General features: G+C 51.2%; 1 protein-coding gene across 3 annotated transcripts in view; it reads left to right on the top strand.

The window, feature by feature from the left end:
- Positions 1 to 15,064, top strand: part of HNF1B (HNF1 homeobox B) — a 52,078-nt gene that overhangs the window by 19,328 nt on the left and 17,686 nt on the right. For all 3 annotated transcript variants that reach the window (XM_032428992.1, XM_032428993.1, XM_032428994.1), the window contains exon 5: positions 11,538 to 11,698. In XM_032428992.1, coding sequence (XP_032284883.1) covers positions 11,538 to 11,698 — 161 coding nt within the window. The remainder of the gene's footprint in view (positions 1 to 11,537; positions 11,699 to 15,064) is intronic.

The raw sequence follows: 15,064 nt of genomic DNA, 5'->3' as shown, positions 1-15,064 counted from the left end.
CTGCTTTCTTAGGACCCATACTCACGCCCTTTCCAGGTCGGAGGAACACCTCCATACAGATACCGTAAGTGTGTAATGACTCTCCCGAGGGATGTCTACAGCCCCTGAAGCAAGCTGGCTGCAGGCAGTCCCTTGCCCGGACCACACTCAAACAGGTGGTTACTTAGTCTCTCTGAACCTCGGTTTCTTCATCTATGAACTAGGGATCATGATACCTATCTCCTGAGGGCTGTTGAGAGGCTTAAGGATGATCCACGGCCAGGAGCCAAGCACAGTGCCTGACCAGGAGGGTCTTGGGGCGTTGGCTCAGGAGCCCTCAGGGCCTTGAGAGAGAGGAAAAGCTTTGGGTTTCCCTGGGTTCCTGACAGGGGTGTGGCTTGCAGTTTCACCCTGGAAGTTTCTCTGTGCAGGAGCCCTGCTTCTCATTTGAGACATCAGAAACCATGAAGTCCGAGTATTGGCAGGACCTGGGCTTTTCACATCTCCTTCCCAGGCCACATAGAAGGCATCTGGGGAGCTCATTAAAAACACCCAGGTCTCCCCTACCCACACCTTTTAGAATCAAAACCTGGCGTGGGGGGTCAGGCACGGGAAGTTTCAACAAAGTCCCGAAGAGATGTGGAGGGCTGGATATCATCAGGCTAGATGGAACAGGAGGGTCCTGAAGGGGTTGATGATTATCCTGATGGCCCTTTGCTGAACTAGGAGAGGTGAGGCAGCCGAGGGAAGGGCCCTGGACTCGGATTCAGGAAACCAGAGCCATGAATGAGCAGGGGTGACCTTGGGCCGATCACTTAACTTCTCAGGGATTCTGGCAAATGAGGGTGTTGGACCTCTCAGCTCTGACAGGTTATTATTTGGAGACTGGGTGTCGTATTGAGTCTTGGGGCCCAGGACTCTGCTGCTTGGAGCAGCAGAGGGAGGTTGGCCATTGTGATATCTTATTGTTAAGCTCATCATCTGTCTCTCTCCCTCGCTCCTTCCCCATTTCAGGAACTGTGTGCTGTTACAATCCTTCCACCTTTATTAGGGACCATTAGAGCTTTACAGCACCAGCAGATTGGGTGGGGCCAGTCACAATAAACAGATTTATAATGGGTATAAACGAGACACCTATCACTGTTGGAGGTTAACACTTTCAGGGCCTTTGAGTGGCAGCCTGCATGCCCAGACCTTCTGGCCCTGCCCGCCGCAGGGAGCCTCTTCCTGGTCAGCACCTGTTGGACTGGGTTGGCAGTAAAGCCCAGTGAGTTCTTGCTCGGCGAGGGTGGGAAACCTCTAAATAACATCCCCCATCTGTGTAACATCGATTTGCATGGTGGGCACAAAATAGCTGCTTAATTTATCTCAAGATGTTTTGCGAATGGAAACATTCAAGTTTACAAATGGAAACAGAATGGGCCGCCTCCTCCTTGAGAATCCTCCTACCAGGTGAAGTAGAGGGTTTGCATCTCAACGTGTCAAAGAAAAAGAAACAAACCAAGTCTGTTCTCTCTGCAAAGAAAGTCGTTCCGGAAGTCTCTAGAACTGTGTATGTATTCTGAATGGTAGAATGCTGGGCTGTACCAATGTCTGAGCCCGAGCGGGCTTTCTTCACCAGTGGGTCTCCAGTCCATAGCTGGTGCCTGGCATATGGCAGACGTTCCGTGTATCTTGCACCGATGGGATCTATTAGAGAGGGCTTCTCGTCCAAGAAGCTGAATGCATAAATCCCCTGTTGTATAATCTGTTACTCAGCTTTAAACTGAGCATGGACTTTGTTTCATTTTACATAGCACAGTATATATTATTATTTATTTATTTATTTTATTATTATTATTTTTTAAGATTTTATTTATTTATTTGACAGAGAGAGAGACAGGGAACACAAGCAGGGGGAGTGGGAGAGGGAGAAGCAGGCTTCCCGCTGAGCAGGGAGCCCGATGCGGGGCTCGATCCCAGGACCCTGGAATCATGTCCTGAGCCGAAGGCAGACGCCCAACGACTGAGCCACCCAGGCGCCCCAGTATATATTATTATTTAAAGCATGTATTCCTTTTCTAGAAACAGCATCATCCCGTTCTACTTCCATTGATGCTGCTTAACCAAAATATAGTCTCACACACACACACACCCTCCAACATTAAATACTACCAGGACGTTTTCAAAGAGCGTATTAGTATTCATTCTCCCTTAATGTTCTCCTGGTTTAGTTTCTACTAGTTTAGTTTACTAGCTTAGTTTAGTCTACTCGTTTGATTTTGTTCTACTAGTTAGCTTCATGTTCTACTAGATTAGTTCTTATAATCTCTCACCAGCATCCCTTGGGCAAGAAAAGAGCTAGAATGGCTCTTCCTGAGTTTTTGTTGAGTGAACTGAGGTCTGGAAAAGGGACCTGGACGTTTTGCAGATGAGCGTCATTTGGCGAGATGGCTCTAAGCTGCCACCATCCTCGGTGAGTGCTCCCTGAGCGCTCTGCTGGTGCTCCTGTTCAGTGGAAGCCGGTGACCATCCAGCTCCGAAGCCTCAGTGCCCGCCCAACACCTGGTGCTGCCTGGGACCAGCGTCCATGAGCTGGTGACCAGTAGCTGTCTGTCATGATGATGGCGATGGTCTGGCGGTGGTGATGAAGAGGCTGGGGTCTGGCCAGGCGAACGCCTCAAAGGATCTTCTCCCTGGGTGTCACTTCCCAGCAGGGCCCTGCTTATGAATAGGTCGCAGTGGAAAACCTCTCCTTTCTGAGGCAATTTTATGAGCCCTTCAGTCACAATACAGATGTCTGTTTTTAGGACCTTACTTTTGTATAGACACCCAGTGGCTCAGTCTGCTGATGGCTTTATAGCTTTCCCCCGTTGCCCAGACCCACTAGAAGTATCATCATTCTCCTCGCCAGCCAAGCCCAGGGGCCTTTGTTGCAGCCACATTACCCCTCCCCGCAAAGGCTACCTCTGAGAAAAGAGACCCCAGGAGCCAGACTGCGCCGGGCTCTGTCTGTCCTCACGGCCTTTAGGCCTAACGATGTCCACCATTAACCCTTCTTAGTTTTACTCCAACTTCCTTTGGAGAAAAAGGCATTTAAATGACTCATGTTGCCACAGCAAACTCCCCATTAATTGATCCTTCCTCAAAGTCAACCCGATGAGGCCCCAAACTGGATTCTAACAGGGTGAGTCTAAATTTGGGGTTCCCACAGCCCCAAACTTTTTGAAATGGTCAGCCTGTGCTCACGGGAGCACCCATTCCCATCCCCCTTGAAGCACCCTAGGTAATGAGTGTTATGCTTAGGCCTCAAGAAGTCAGGAAGGGGTAGGCTCCCCATAGGTGCCCCATTGGCCCTTTTTTACACTAGGTAAAGCACTGCCCGAGATCTCTGCTGCTTCGTACGAAACACTTACTCTGCCGTGCACCCACCTCCGGCCTTCAAACACCAAGTCGCCTAAACGTGTCAGTGCTATTTCTACCTCGATCACATTTTACTCTCTCTTTCTCCTTCTCTCTTGCTCCCCCTTCTCCCTTCTTTAAGAGGTATGCCTCCCACTAACCTCAGCAAAACCAGGAGATGTAGAGGAGAAGCGTATCCCGCTCCCACTTCTCCACCGCTCAGCTCAGCAGACTGACAGTGTGGAGCCTGGTTAGAACTAAAGTGCAGGTCATTCAGTCATCAGCTGCTCATTCCAGCAATATGTACTGAGTGCCTACATGGGCTAGGCTCGGGGCGCCTGGGTGGCTCAGTCATTAAGCGTCTGCCTTCGGCTCAGGTCATGATCCCAGGGTCCTGGGATTGAGTCCCGCGTCGGGCTCCTTGCTCAGCGGGGAGTCTGCTTCTCCCTCTCCCTCTGCTGTTCCCCCTGCTTGTGCTCTCTCTCTCAAATAAAAATGAAATCTTTAAATAAATAAATGAAAATAAAAATAAATGGGCCAGGCCCTGTACGAGGCCCCGAGGACACAGTGGAGAAGGCAGGCAAGGTCCTGCCCTCATTGGGCTTACCTTCCTTCCTTCCAGTGAGAGATAAGCCAAGCAACAAGTAAACAAAATCATTTCAAACTGTTGGTGGCTCACAATGAAGGCTCAGCATACCTGGAATCGATTCAGGGCTTACGGGGAAGAGGAAGAAGGGTCAGCTTTGGAATACCGCTGACCTGCTGGGGGAGACCCTTTAGCAAGAGGTAGTGAAAATAACCTCTTCCTCTTCGAACCTCAGTTTTCCATTCTGTCAAATGGGCATCTGTGACACATGGAGAGCAGCGTGTGTAGATCACTCACAGAGGTGAGGGCTTCTCAAGCTCTCAAGGGCCGGCCTGGCCTCTTTCACTTATAGCCGCGGCCTCCAGGCTGAAGTGCTCGCTGCGAATCGTCTGATGTTTGCTTGCAGAGACTGGCTCTGTGGTGAGGACCCGGCGGGGTGGCCTCATGGGGGAGGACAGGCCGAGTCTCTGTTGCCCTTCTACCTCCCCACATGTGTGATTTTCTCAGGCGCACTGTGCTCATTAGCGTCTGTTCTCAGCCAAGATGCTTTTGATGGAAGATGACTTTTTTTTTTTTCTTTTCTTTTCTTGGCTCCCTTTGCTTTGATTTTTATAAGAAAACCAGTTTGTGGGCTTCCCTTAAGTATCACTCCACTTTTACTCCTTGAGTTCAAGAGTGTTTACCGTCCCCGCAGGCCTGTCTGTGTTTCTCCTCTTACGAACCGGCCTCCTCACTGAGCCACCTCAGGTAGAAGGCGATGTGGAATTGAAACCAGCCTAGTGTTTAAACTGCTTTCATCTTACATCAGCTTTTTCCTCTCAGGCTTTCAGATTTTTAATCTCCTAAACTCTCTGCAAACATTAATCTTGATGCCCAGAGAGGAGGAAATATGACCAAGAACTGGCAGGAGGCCCTTGTCGCCGATGAGGACACTGAGGTAGCGAGGCGAGCTCCACCATGGAAAGCTTTCGTTCCTGGAGTTCCCAGTTACAAACCGGGGAACCGTGTGCATTCTTTCATCCCAGATGAGCGTCTCAGAAGTTCCCTAGATGGAATCATTTGTGTCTCTGCCTCTTTCCTCAAGAAAGTGACACCTCTATGGGAAAAGGGGGAGTGGATTTCTGAGGATGCATGACCGGGCCCATCAGGACTGGCCTCATTCCTCCTGGCCCCCTCCCCGGCCCGGAGTTTTGGCGTCATTGGAAAGACAGCCCTGTCTACCCATAATTGATGGACAGGGTTGTTTCCTTTTCTCCTTCACACACTCCCTCTTGCCTGGGCTTAAGTTCCCAGTTTCTAGACCCAACAGGGTTGGACTGTGCTCTGCATGAGGTTAAAAACACACGGGAAGAATGTGTGTGACAGACTCTGGCCAGTTGAGTAATGTTTACTCTGTTGGTGGCTGGGACGCTCGTTCGCCCTGGCAGAGGTCCATCAGCCGGAGGAACATTCCTGCATTATCAGGGATGGGAGATTGGCTTTGAAATGTCAAGGGTGAAAGGCATCCCACCAGATTCTGGGTGCAGCTCCCAGACCCCAGGAAAATGGGCCCCCTGGCTTCAGCGCCAAAGGCCACATGGGGGCAAGCCGAGCCTCACGTTGCCCAGGAAGCCCCACCTCCCTCTCCCCCCGCTTCCTATAAAAGAGCGATTCTGGTCATGTTTCCCTGGCTGACATTGCTCTTCTGTTTGCGCAGCTTTTTCTTTCCCTGGAAAACCCGGTGCTTCTCTCACCTTATTTTACTCACTCATCATTCTGGCCTCTGAGGAAGGAAGATCCATATGCCCATTTTGTAGAAAAAAATGCCAAGACCCCACAGTTGACTGGCCCAGAATCATCAAGGCAGAGAAGGCAGAGAGACAGAGAGAGAATTCGTTTCAAGCATCTAGACGCTGATGGCCTGTTGATTTCTGGAATTGTGGAATTCCAGTTGTTTTGAGAAGCTCTAAGAGAGCTGTAAGTTCTCGGCCCCTGAAGCACAGGTTTCTGAAAAGTCCTTGCGGTTAATTATACCCTGAGCGGGTCCTCTCCGGGGTCCTCCTGCGAGGCAGTTGTGTCTGTCCTCGAACACAGGTGCATGGTCAGTTCTGTAGAAGCCGACATTTACATCATAAAAACCACCATGCTCTGTAAAGTCATGCAATAAAAACCCCGGGGCTTATGGGGGAAAAATGGGGTTAAGGGCACACTACTCAAAACTTCTTCAGTGACACCCTTTAAGAAGATAAGACTCTAATAAAAAGATGAGCAGAGTTTCACCCCCGTTAACTGGTTAGGAAATGCATCAGTGCAGCAATAAATACGGCATTTTACCTGAAACGGCCCTGAAGTTTGCGTGTGGAGGTAGGTGTCAGAAGGGTCTCAGCTTGTGAGTTGGTGTGAAGTGGTGGGCGGAGGGTTGTCGGAAATCGGAGGGAAGGTTCTAACTCCAGATGTGGATGGAGGTGGCCTATAGCGCATGCAGGAAACTGCAGGTAGCTGGTAGACGCTTGAAGGGTGTGTGTGTGTGTGTGTGTGTGTGTGTGTGTGTGTGTGTGCGCGCGCGCGCGCGCATGCAAATGCACACTGATGTGTTTAGTGTTTTCCCATGTGGCTCCGCTTAGCTGGGTGCAGGTTTCTGAATTCCTCAAATGGGAAATTCACGTTGCACTCAGATTATTCCATAGTGTATCAGTAGAATTGGACCAGATCCACACTTTCAATACCAACATTGCCGCGGGACTGACGGCATTTTCTCCTTCGGCCAGAAGGGATGCTCCCTTGTTCTAGAGCATGCGTGCTCAAAGCAGCTGAGCGCTCATTCCTTCTTTCAGGAAATGTTCATAGTCCCAGGCCCTCTGTTAGGCTCTGAGGATGCAACGTTGAGTAAAAAGCCATCCCTTCCTTTAAGAGGGAGAGAGAAGTACCCTGTCATAGGAACATTATGGTGCCGGGCGACTGACTCCCGCTGTAAGCGTCTCAACTGCATGTGGAATGCAAAGGGCAAAGCAGATAACTACCAGGATGAATCAAGGAGAGCTTCACAGAGGAGGTGACATTTAGCCCTCTTAAAAAGATGCGACATGGAGAAGAAGGGAAGAGCTTTCCCGGCAGAGGGAACAGCAGAAGCAAAGGCACAGAGGCAGGAGATGGCCGGGCCAACATGACAGACAGCAGGAGCTGTGACATAGCTGTATGGGATGTCGTGCAAGATGATGCAGCTAAGGGGCTGGAGTCACAGAGGCCCGATTCTGCTAGTCTTTGCTGTTGGGGCTTTTCCAGAAGGCAGTGAGGGGCCGTCCTAGTTTTCCAAAGAGGGCGGTGACATGGTGCGAGTTCGTTTAAGAAAGAAATCCCAAGCTGCAGCAGTGTGAAGAGTGCCCTGGAGGAGGGTGTTGGCACAGGAAGCAGAGTGTGGAGATGCTGGCTTCTGGAACCATGAACTCCGTTCGTGTGTTGATACTTCTGACCAGTCATATTGCATAGAAACCGGATGAGTTGTCTCTGTCCCACATGCCGTCAGGAATTCAGAAAGAGCCCAACACCCATGATACTGAGGCCTAGGAACAGGTGAAGGAGGTCAGCTCCTCACCAGGATCTCAGGGATGTCTCTAGATTCTAGCTGGGATGACTTTTGCTGCTGGACACATGTACCGTGGTTCCTAGGACCAGCGGTGGGGACATGGCCGATGAGTGCCTTGAGCCAGGAAGGGAGTGCAAGGTACAGGGCCACCTTCTGGCATTGTCACATCTCCTCTGGGGACCTCTGGGGCTATTAACCCAGCAGCTTTGGCCGGTCAGTAGTAAACCAGAGCCCTTGTGGTAGTATTTACATTCAGAGCTTGCAGGGGTGAAGGAAGAAGGGAAGATGCCATTCCACTTCCCTAGCACAGTACCCAGCACATGAGAGGTGCTCAGTCAAGTTTGTGTGAACTCAGCCTTCCTGAAAACGTCTTTTAGACCAAGACAGTCCCAAAGTAGAAGGAGCTGAGGTATCTTGAGCCACTGTTATGTGCCAAGCACGTTCTGGGGACTTCCACATCCCTTAAGTCTTTCATCTTCTTCCCAATGAGCTAAGGGGCAGAGATTGTTAACAGCAAAGAAGCTGAGGCTCGGGGAGGTTCAGTCACCTCCCCAAGGCCACACAGCTAATGTGTGGTTGAGCCAGGATTTAAACCCGGGTTGCCTGGCTCCAGAGCCTCCTCCAATTTCCTTCTCCCTTGAAGCGCTCTCCTGGATTTGTGAAATACCCAAGGACCCGGCCGCTCCTTCCTCTAACAAGAACACCTATTCCCGGTGGATTGCCAGCCACTGTCTTGTGATACACCTTCCACCTTCACACCCCCGTTAAGGCGGCTGCCTGATTACAGCCACCTTCTCTGGGCCCAGAGTGATTGCTCAACTGCTGGTGAGAGGAGCACCGGTGGGAAAGGTTACAGGTGAATCTGGGTGAACAGCCCCCCCGCCTCGCTCCCACCACACTCGGCAGTGATAACAGCCCCCTCCCACAGCGGGCAGTCCTCTGGCTCGGAGATGAGGAAGCTGGAGTTCACCCAATACACTGAAGGCAGAGCTGAGATCAACCAGGGATCCCCTAAGCTCCCAGCCCGATGCTCCCCCTTCGCCAGAGGTCTAAGCCCACCGGTCTTTTAACAGAACAGCCCCACCCTTACATTTCCCCTAGAATGAAGTTCTGCTGGGGGGAGCAAACAAGGTTTAAACACCACAGCAGCCTTGGGCTACACTGCCTGGGTTCTAACAAATGGCTCTTGACACTCTTCTGCCAGGCTCCCTCCTAAAGAAGGCTTTTGTTTCCTGCGGATATCCTTGGTTAATTATTTTTAAATAAATAATTATGTAGCCTGCGGTAGGGGAGAAGCCTCCCCGTGACCCATATTTGATCATCAGACGACTGGCCCTCTTCCTTCAGCCAAATTAAATAGGCTAAAACCAGAGTCTGTTTGACTTGAGGCTGAATCGATGATGGGGACAGGCTGGGAGGTGAACACACACCTGACTCCCAGCGTTATCACCACTCTCTCAGAAGCAGAGCATCTTGGGGAGGTAAATAGCTGGCCAGGGAGTCAGAGAAAGCAGGAGAAAACAGGGTGAAGTCCAGTCCCTCCAAAAGGAAAGAATGAGAGGGGCAGGGGCCAGGCCTGCCTCCCAGGTTGCTTCCAGAGCAAAACATCGGGGCTTCTACAGGGTAGACTCCTTTGGGAGCCCTTCTCCAGGGACAGGTCATTCCATTCGGTACTTAGAATCTGCCCTAAGTTGTCTAGAATTCTAGAGTCTTAGGGCAAGTACCTTGGGGTCCATCTCCATACCAGCTCCCTCCCCACCTATAGTTACCATTTATTTAGCATTATGCTGGGAGATTTATAGATACTTTCTCCTATCCCCAAATGGCCCTGTTGAGGAAGCATTCCCTCCATTGTATGAGAGGAAGCTACAGCACAGATAGAGAAGTTATTTTCTCAAGATCACACGTCTCCAAAGAGCAAAGTCAGGATTCGAGCCTGAGTTTGGCAAGCTCTCGAGCCCACAGTCTTCCCTGTCCCTCCTTGTCAGAAGATGTTTCCTGTTACTGATTTGAAACCTGCCTCCACTATTTATCGCTGGAGCTGCTCTGGCTCCTGAGCTCACGAGGCACACATCTCTCTTCTCTACAGAACAACACTGTGAGCTGTTGGACGCATCCTTCCAGGAGCCCAGGGGCAAATGTGAGTGGAGAAAAAAAGAACCTAATGTGATCCAGTGGGATGGATAGACGGGGGTAAATAGGAGACCTCAGGGCCACAGATAGCTGTGGAGGATCACGGGCAGGACTGGGGAGGGGGTGCTGGTTTGGAGGCAGGGAAGCCTTTCTTCCTTTTAGCTCCATGGCGCCTGTTCCCCCCAAAATGTGGTGCCCTAGACCAGTAACCGCCAAATTCCAATGCTGTCCCGCTGCCACCGCCACCCCCACCGGCAGCCCCATGCGTCAAAGGGTGGGGACAACCAGCAATAGAAGAAGCCCATAGAGCACGCATCAAGCCACTCAGAGTCAGGCAGGTTGCTCTTGAAGGTTAGAACCCTGCCTTAGCATTTGTTTGTTTTCTTCCCAGCCCTCTGAGGCTCTAGGTCATATCAGCCTTGGGTGACGTCCTTCGGACCATGCCAGCAAAACTGGACTGAGGCTCCTCTTGGCAAGCTGCGTCTTAGCGATTTGGAGGCTGCTTAGTGATTTGGAGGCTCCTGGGGGGACTTTGCAGCCTCCTCAGGAGGGTGGGGCTCCAGGGGGAGCAGGAGGCAGGGCAGGGGGAGACAGACCAGCAGAATCCGTATCCTTGATACAGTGAGAGTTAATGTGGGGAAAGCTGGTAAATGGAGAATTGTAGGCAGACAGTTGGCCCACCTCTCCAAACGATTGCATGCCGAGAGCATTCGTCTCCCTCCCCTGCAGGTAGACACAGGGTCCCTCAAACCTTTTTGTTGAATCCAAAGTGAAAAACGAGAACAGGGTCTTTGTCAGCTTTGAGCTTAGAGTGAGATGTCCCAGCGACCCCCATCTTTGTCTTTGGCTGTCTCATGGGCCCATCCAGCAGGACTTTGACCCTGCAAACTGAGCCCTGGTTCTTTGCCCCCCTCCACTCCCCCCCCACACCCCGCTCTCCACTTTAGCTTCCTTCTGCCCTTCCCCGAGCGCAGACCTCTGTTTTGGTTCCTGAGCAAGAGGGAGGGTCAGAGCAGTGAGGCTGTAAACATGCTTGGTTCTTCCCTCCCTTGCAGACCAAACTGCAGTGGTTTACTAAGGCATCCACATCCTGCCAGTATGCGCTGCCTGCCCCACATCCTGGCAGACGCGCCTCCCCCTGGGCCCTGGAAGTCAGCCAGATGGGACCCCATCAGAGGAATGTGAGTTCCAGAGCCAAAGACTCCCAGCTGCAGCCCCATCCCTGTCCTGCTCTGCCGGTGCCCCCGCCCCCCCCAGGGCCTCCCCGGCTCAGCCAAAACCATGGTGCTCAGAGACGGATGCCTTTCGCTATAGCTCTTACAGGGGTCCCTGGGTAAGTGCCTCTTTGTAGAAAGGGTCTACTCATACTTTGCAGCCCCGCATTGCCAAGAGATATCAGGGAAACATTTCTAGAAGGCATTTCGAATAGTAAAACAAATACCCTCGCCGTGAAGAGAAGGCCAATCTCAGCACCTAAAGCCTGAAAGAACTATGCTAAAGCAACAAGGGGAGGAATCCTCTTGTTCGTTGGACTTCCTACCTTCCTTCCTTCCTTCCTTCCTTCCTTCCTTCCTTCCTTCCTTCCATTCATTCTTTCCTTCTTTCCTCTGACGGATACATATTGAGTGGTTACCAAGTGCCAAGACACTAGGGATACCGCCATGAACAAAACAAAACAGACAAAGATGCCCTGCCCTCATGGAGCTTACGTTCTGGAATTTGAGGTCGAGCCCGCACCACCTTTCCCCTAGGCCAGCGTTTCCTGTGGGCAGACGGGAGGAGAAGGCACCGACTGGACATTCTTGGCGGCCACCCTTGCAAACGAGGGGAGCCGACTCAGTATTCCAAGGCCCTGGGGGCACTCACGGCTGCTGTTGGGTCTGTCTTGTTTTGCAGGCGTCCGCTACAGCCAGCCGGGGAACAGTGAGGTCACTTCCGCCTCAACAATCAGCCACCATGGCAACAGCGCCATGGCGACCAGCCAGTCTGTTTTACAGCAAGTCTCTCCAGCCAGTCTGGACCCTGGCCACAGTCTCCTCTCACCTGATGGTAAAATGGTGAGTACACCTGGGCCATTGTAGCTCTGGAGCTGATAAGATAAGAGGCAAAACAAACACAACTTCTCACAAGGCCTGCCTCAAACAATGAGCCATTGTAGCCCCGGTCAGGGAAAATGGGGGCTGTCCAGAGTTGGAACGGAAAGGTAGGACCAGTGACCCAGCCTTTGGTGGGTGGAAGAGGTGTTCGGTTTGAACCTGGCCAATAAATCTGACAGAGTTCTGCTCTCGTTTTATTGATTGAATGCCTCATAAAGGAGCAAGCCGGGTGGGACACTGTTTGTTTTGGGGCCGCCAATGACATTTGTGTTGATAAAATGTTCATTCATACCCACCCCCCCCCCACCACCAAGGCCTCCAAAGCCAGTCTTTTCACCTCAGAGAGGGCTTCACTTTGAAACAAACCCCCCTTTTTCTCTTCACCACCCCCTGGTGCTGCCGGCAAGGAGAGAAACTAAGTCAGGATTTAGGGGTAGCAGGGGGTGGAGAGAGGCTTCTTGAGCTGGGACATCCGATGGCACGTCAGGGAAGAGCACCACACAAAAGGGCAGGTGGGGCGGGGCGATGCTTGCCCCACGAGTGAGAGACACCGACTTTGAAGTTCCAGGGACCAGGGTTCAGATCCCAGCTCCAGCACTTAATAGCTGTGTAGCCTTGGGCGGGTTACTGAACTACTCTAGGTCTCCTTCTCTCAACTATAAAATGCAGGTAATAACAATACGGTTGTTGGAGGAACAAATGTGCTCAGCACAGCGTCAGATGGTCAAGAATATCCGTGTTCCTCTCTTTAAGTGACGTTTTCCGTGGTCATACCCACAGCCCACACCCAGATGTAAGTTTAGCACACTTGGTGAGGAATAGACTCGTTGAATTTTCAAGGCTCTAATTCTCTAGCCACACAAGGGCAGGGGAGCGCTGCCGGTGAGAGAGACAGGCATTACAACACCAGTAAGGGTAGGAAATGGAAAACCCGATTCTGTGGGTTCTGCTCTGGGTTTCAGTGGGGGAGGAGCCGCAGGTTCCTGGCTTGACGCTCAAGGTGGAGCTGCACACATTCCCTCGAGGTGTCTGCCCCAGAGGCAGGTGGGGGCCGGAGCGGGGGACGGGGACAGGGAGCAGATGCCATCTCAGACCTTGACGTGTGCCCGCTGTGTAGGCAACACAGGAATGGTGAGTCACAGGTGATTGAGTCCCCAGCTCCCTGGAGGAGAAAACAGCGTGTAGTTTCCAAGGGGAGTGCTAGCCCGGGTCGTGGTCTGTGCAGACTGCTGACAGAGGTAGCGGTCTGTGCGAAGGAAACTGAAAAGGCGCTCCTGGGGGAGGCATTTGGTAGCCCCCTTGCCCTCCCCTCATCCCGTAAGCTGCTGCTTCATGAAGAACAGTTTGTGCGGCTACCTTGTGAGAGGCATAGGCAAGTCTTTATGAGTCACTTTGAGACCCAAACAGGTTAGGGGTAAGGATCGCCCGCGCTGCTCTGGAGAAGGGGGTCTCATGGAAGAGGTCTTGACTTAGTCCACGAAACCCTCCAAGTCTCCGCTCCTCTCGCTTGAAGGTCCTTGGGGTTTGGACCCTCCTGCTCTTTCTCCTAAGAGGCAAGTGGCCTCACCCCAAGCCACAGCTGCTCCAAAGGCAGTCTGCAGACTCACTTTTTGCTTCCTGTTCCGCTCAGCAGTGCCCTCTTGGGTAGTATATTATTGGATTGATGATTGACCAAGAGAGCACACCTCAACGTTAGCAAACACCTGGAAGCTTGTTTGCAGGGACCGGCTTTTTACTAGTCTCCAACACCTTGGCTCGTATGTTATGTCACTATTACTGGTTGCCCACATGCAAGAATCTGTTTTCTGTTAATATATAACAGGTCCATCACAGATTGTGGTCTACCAAGGCAAGAATGGAATATGGTTAAAAATAACGCAGGCAAGAAAGCCCATGTGTCCATGTCTTGGACTCTGTTGTTTATCAGCAATAGGATCGATGTTGCTTAACTTCAGCTTCCTCATCTATAAAATGGGGGAGAATAATGCCTGCATCGTGGGGTTGGTATGAGGATGACTTGTAGCGCTGCAGTTCTTTGGGTAAGCCCTGGGCAAGGAGTGATGTGTTCAGTAGGATGTGAATTCAAAATCTTCCCCCAGGGATTAGTTTTGGAAATATTGCTGATCCATGGGAGCTTTCCTTTGCACTGTCTGTCCCCCTCCCGTACCTGAGTGCATAGACAAAAAGCTGGCCAGCTTTAGGGTTACACATACTGGGGGGCTGCTGGGGGGCTCAGTTGGTTGAGTGTCCGATTCTTGGTTTTGGCTCAAGTCATGCTCTTGGGATCGTGGGATCAAGCCCCGTGTCGGGCTCTGTGCTCAGCGCAGAGTCTGCTTACCCCTCTCCCTCCGCTTCTTACCCCCCACTCCACTCATGCTCGCTTGCTCTCAAGGAAATAAATAAAATCTTTAAAAAAAAAAAATACATACTGGGGCTCCTGGCTGGCTCAGTCGGTAGAGCATGTGGCTCTTAATCTCGGGGTCATGAGTTCAAGCCCCACATTGGGCATATAGAGTTTACTTAATAAAAAGTAATAACAATAAAAATTAAAAAGCACATACTGGATACTTTCACAGTATCAAAGCAGTATGGCCTAACAGGGAAGAGCTCAGGCCTTAGAGGCAGATGGCCTGCTTTGAACACCAACACTACTTCTTGAGCACATTTCTTAACTTCTCTCAACTTCCATCTCCATGCCCACAATGTGGGGATAGTAACACCAACCTCGTAGGCTGTAGGCATGAAGCACTTAGCATAAGGGAAAGTACTGCAAATGGCGCCATTCACGTAATGCAAACGCAGTGAATTACCATGTAAGAATCATGACTGGTGTCCTTGGCAGCCCCTGGCTTCCTTCAGTCCTGGAGGCAAGTAGAAAATACTGGTTGCATTTTAGAGTGGAAGGAACTTGACCAAGGTTACCCAAAAATAGCAGGTGGAAGGGATTTGAACTCTCAGCAACCTGAGTGTGAATTCTGGCTTCCTCACTCACTAGTCAAGTGACCTAGGGCTGGTCTGTCCACTCTCAGGAGGGTCAGTCTCTTAACTGGTAACGTAGGGACAGCAGTGAGAACGCCCTCCCCACTTGTGTCAGTATCTATTAAGGACAGTCAGTGGAAGCACTTGACAAACTCTAAAGCCGTGTACATTGAAGTTGTTTTTATGGTTGGCATTTGCATTTCTCTTCACCATGAAAATCAAACACTGAAACGGCAGAGATTGCCGTCACTTCATTGACTTTCTCCAAAGGGACTACGTTACCCAAAGGAAGTCCGAAGGCAGGTTACTGATTTCTTTTCTTTCTTTCTTTCTTTTTTTTTTTTAATG

The sequence above is a fragment of the Phoca vitulina genome, unplaced genomic scaffold (assembly GCF_004348235.1).
Source record: "Phoca vitulina isolate PV1807 unplaced genomic scaffold, GSC_HSeal_1.0 scaffold40, whole genome shotgun sequence".
In the NCBI taxonomy this organism is placed as follows: Eukaryota; Metazoa; Chordata; class Mammalia; order Carnivora; family Phocidae; genus Phoca; species Phoca vitulina.
Note: the sequence above shows the minus strand (reverse complement) of the source record. Positions and strands in the feature narration are given on the sequence as shown.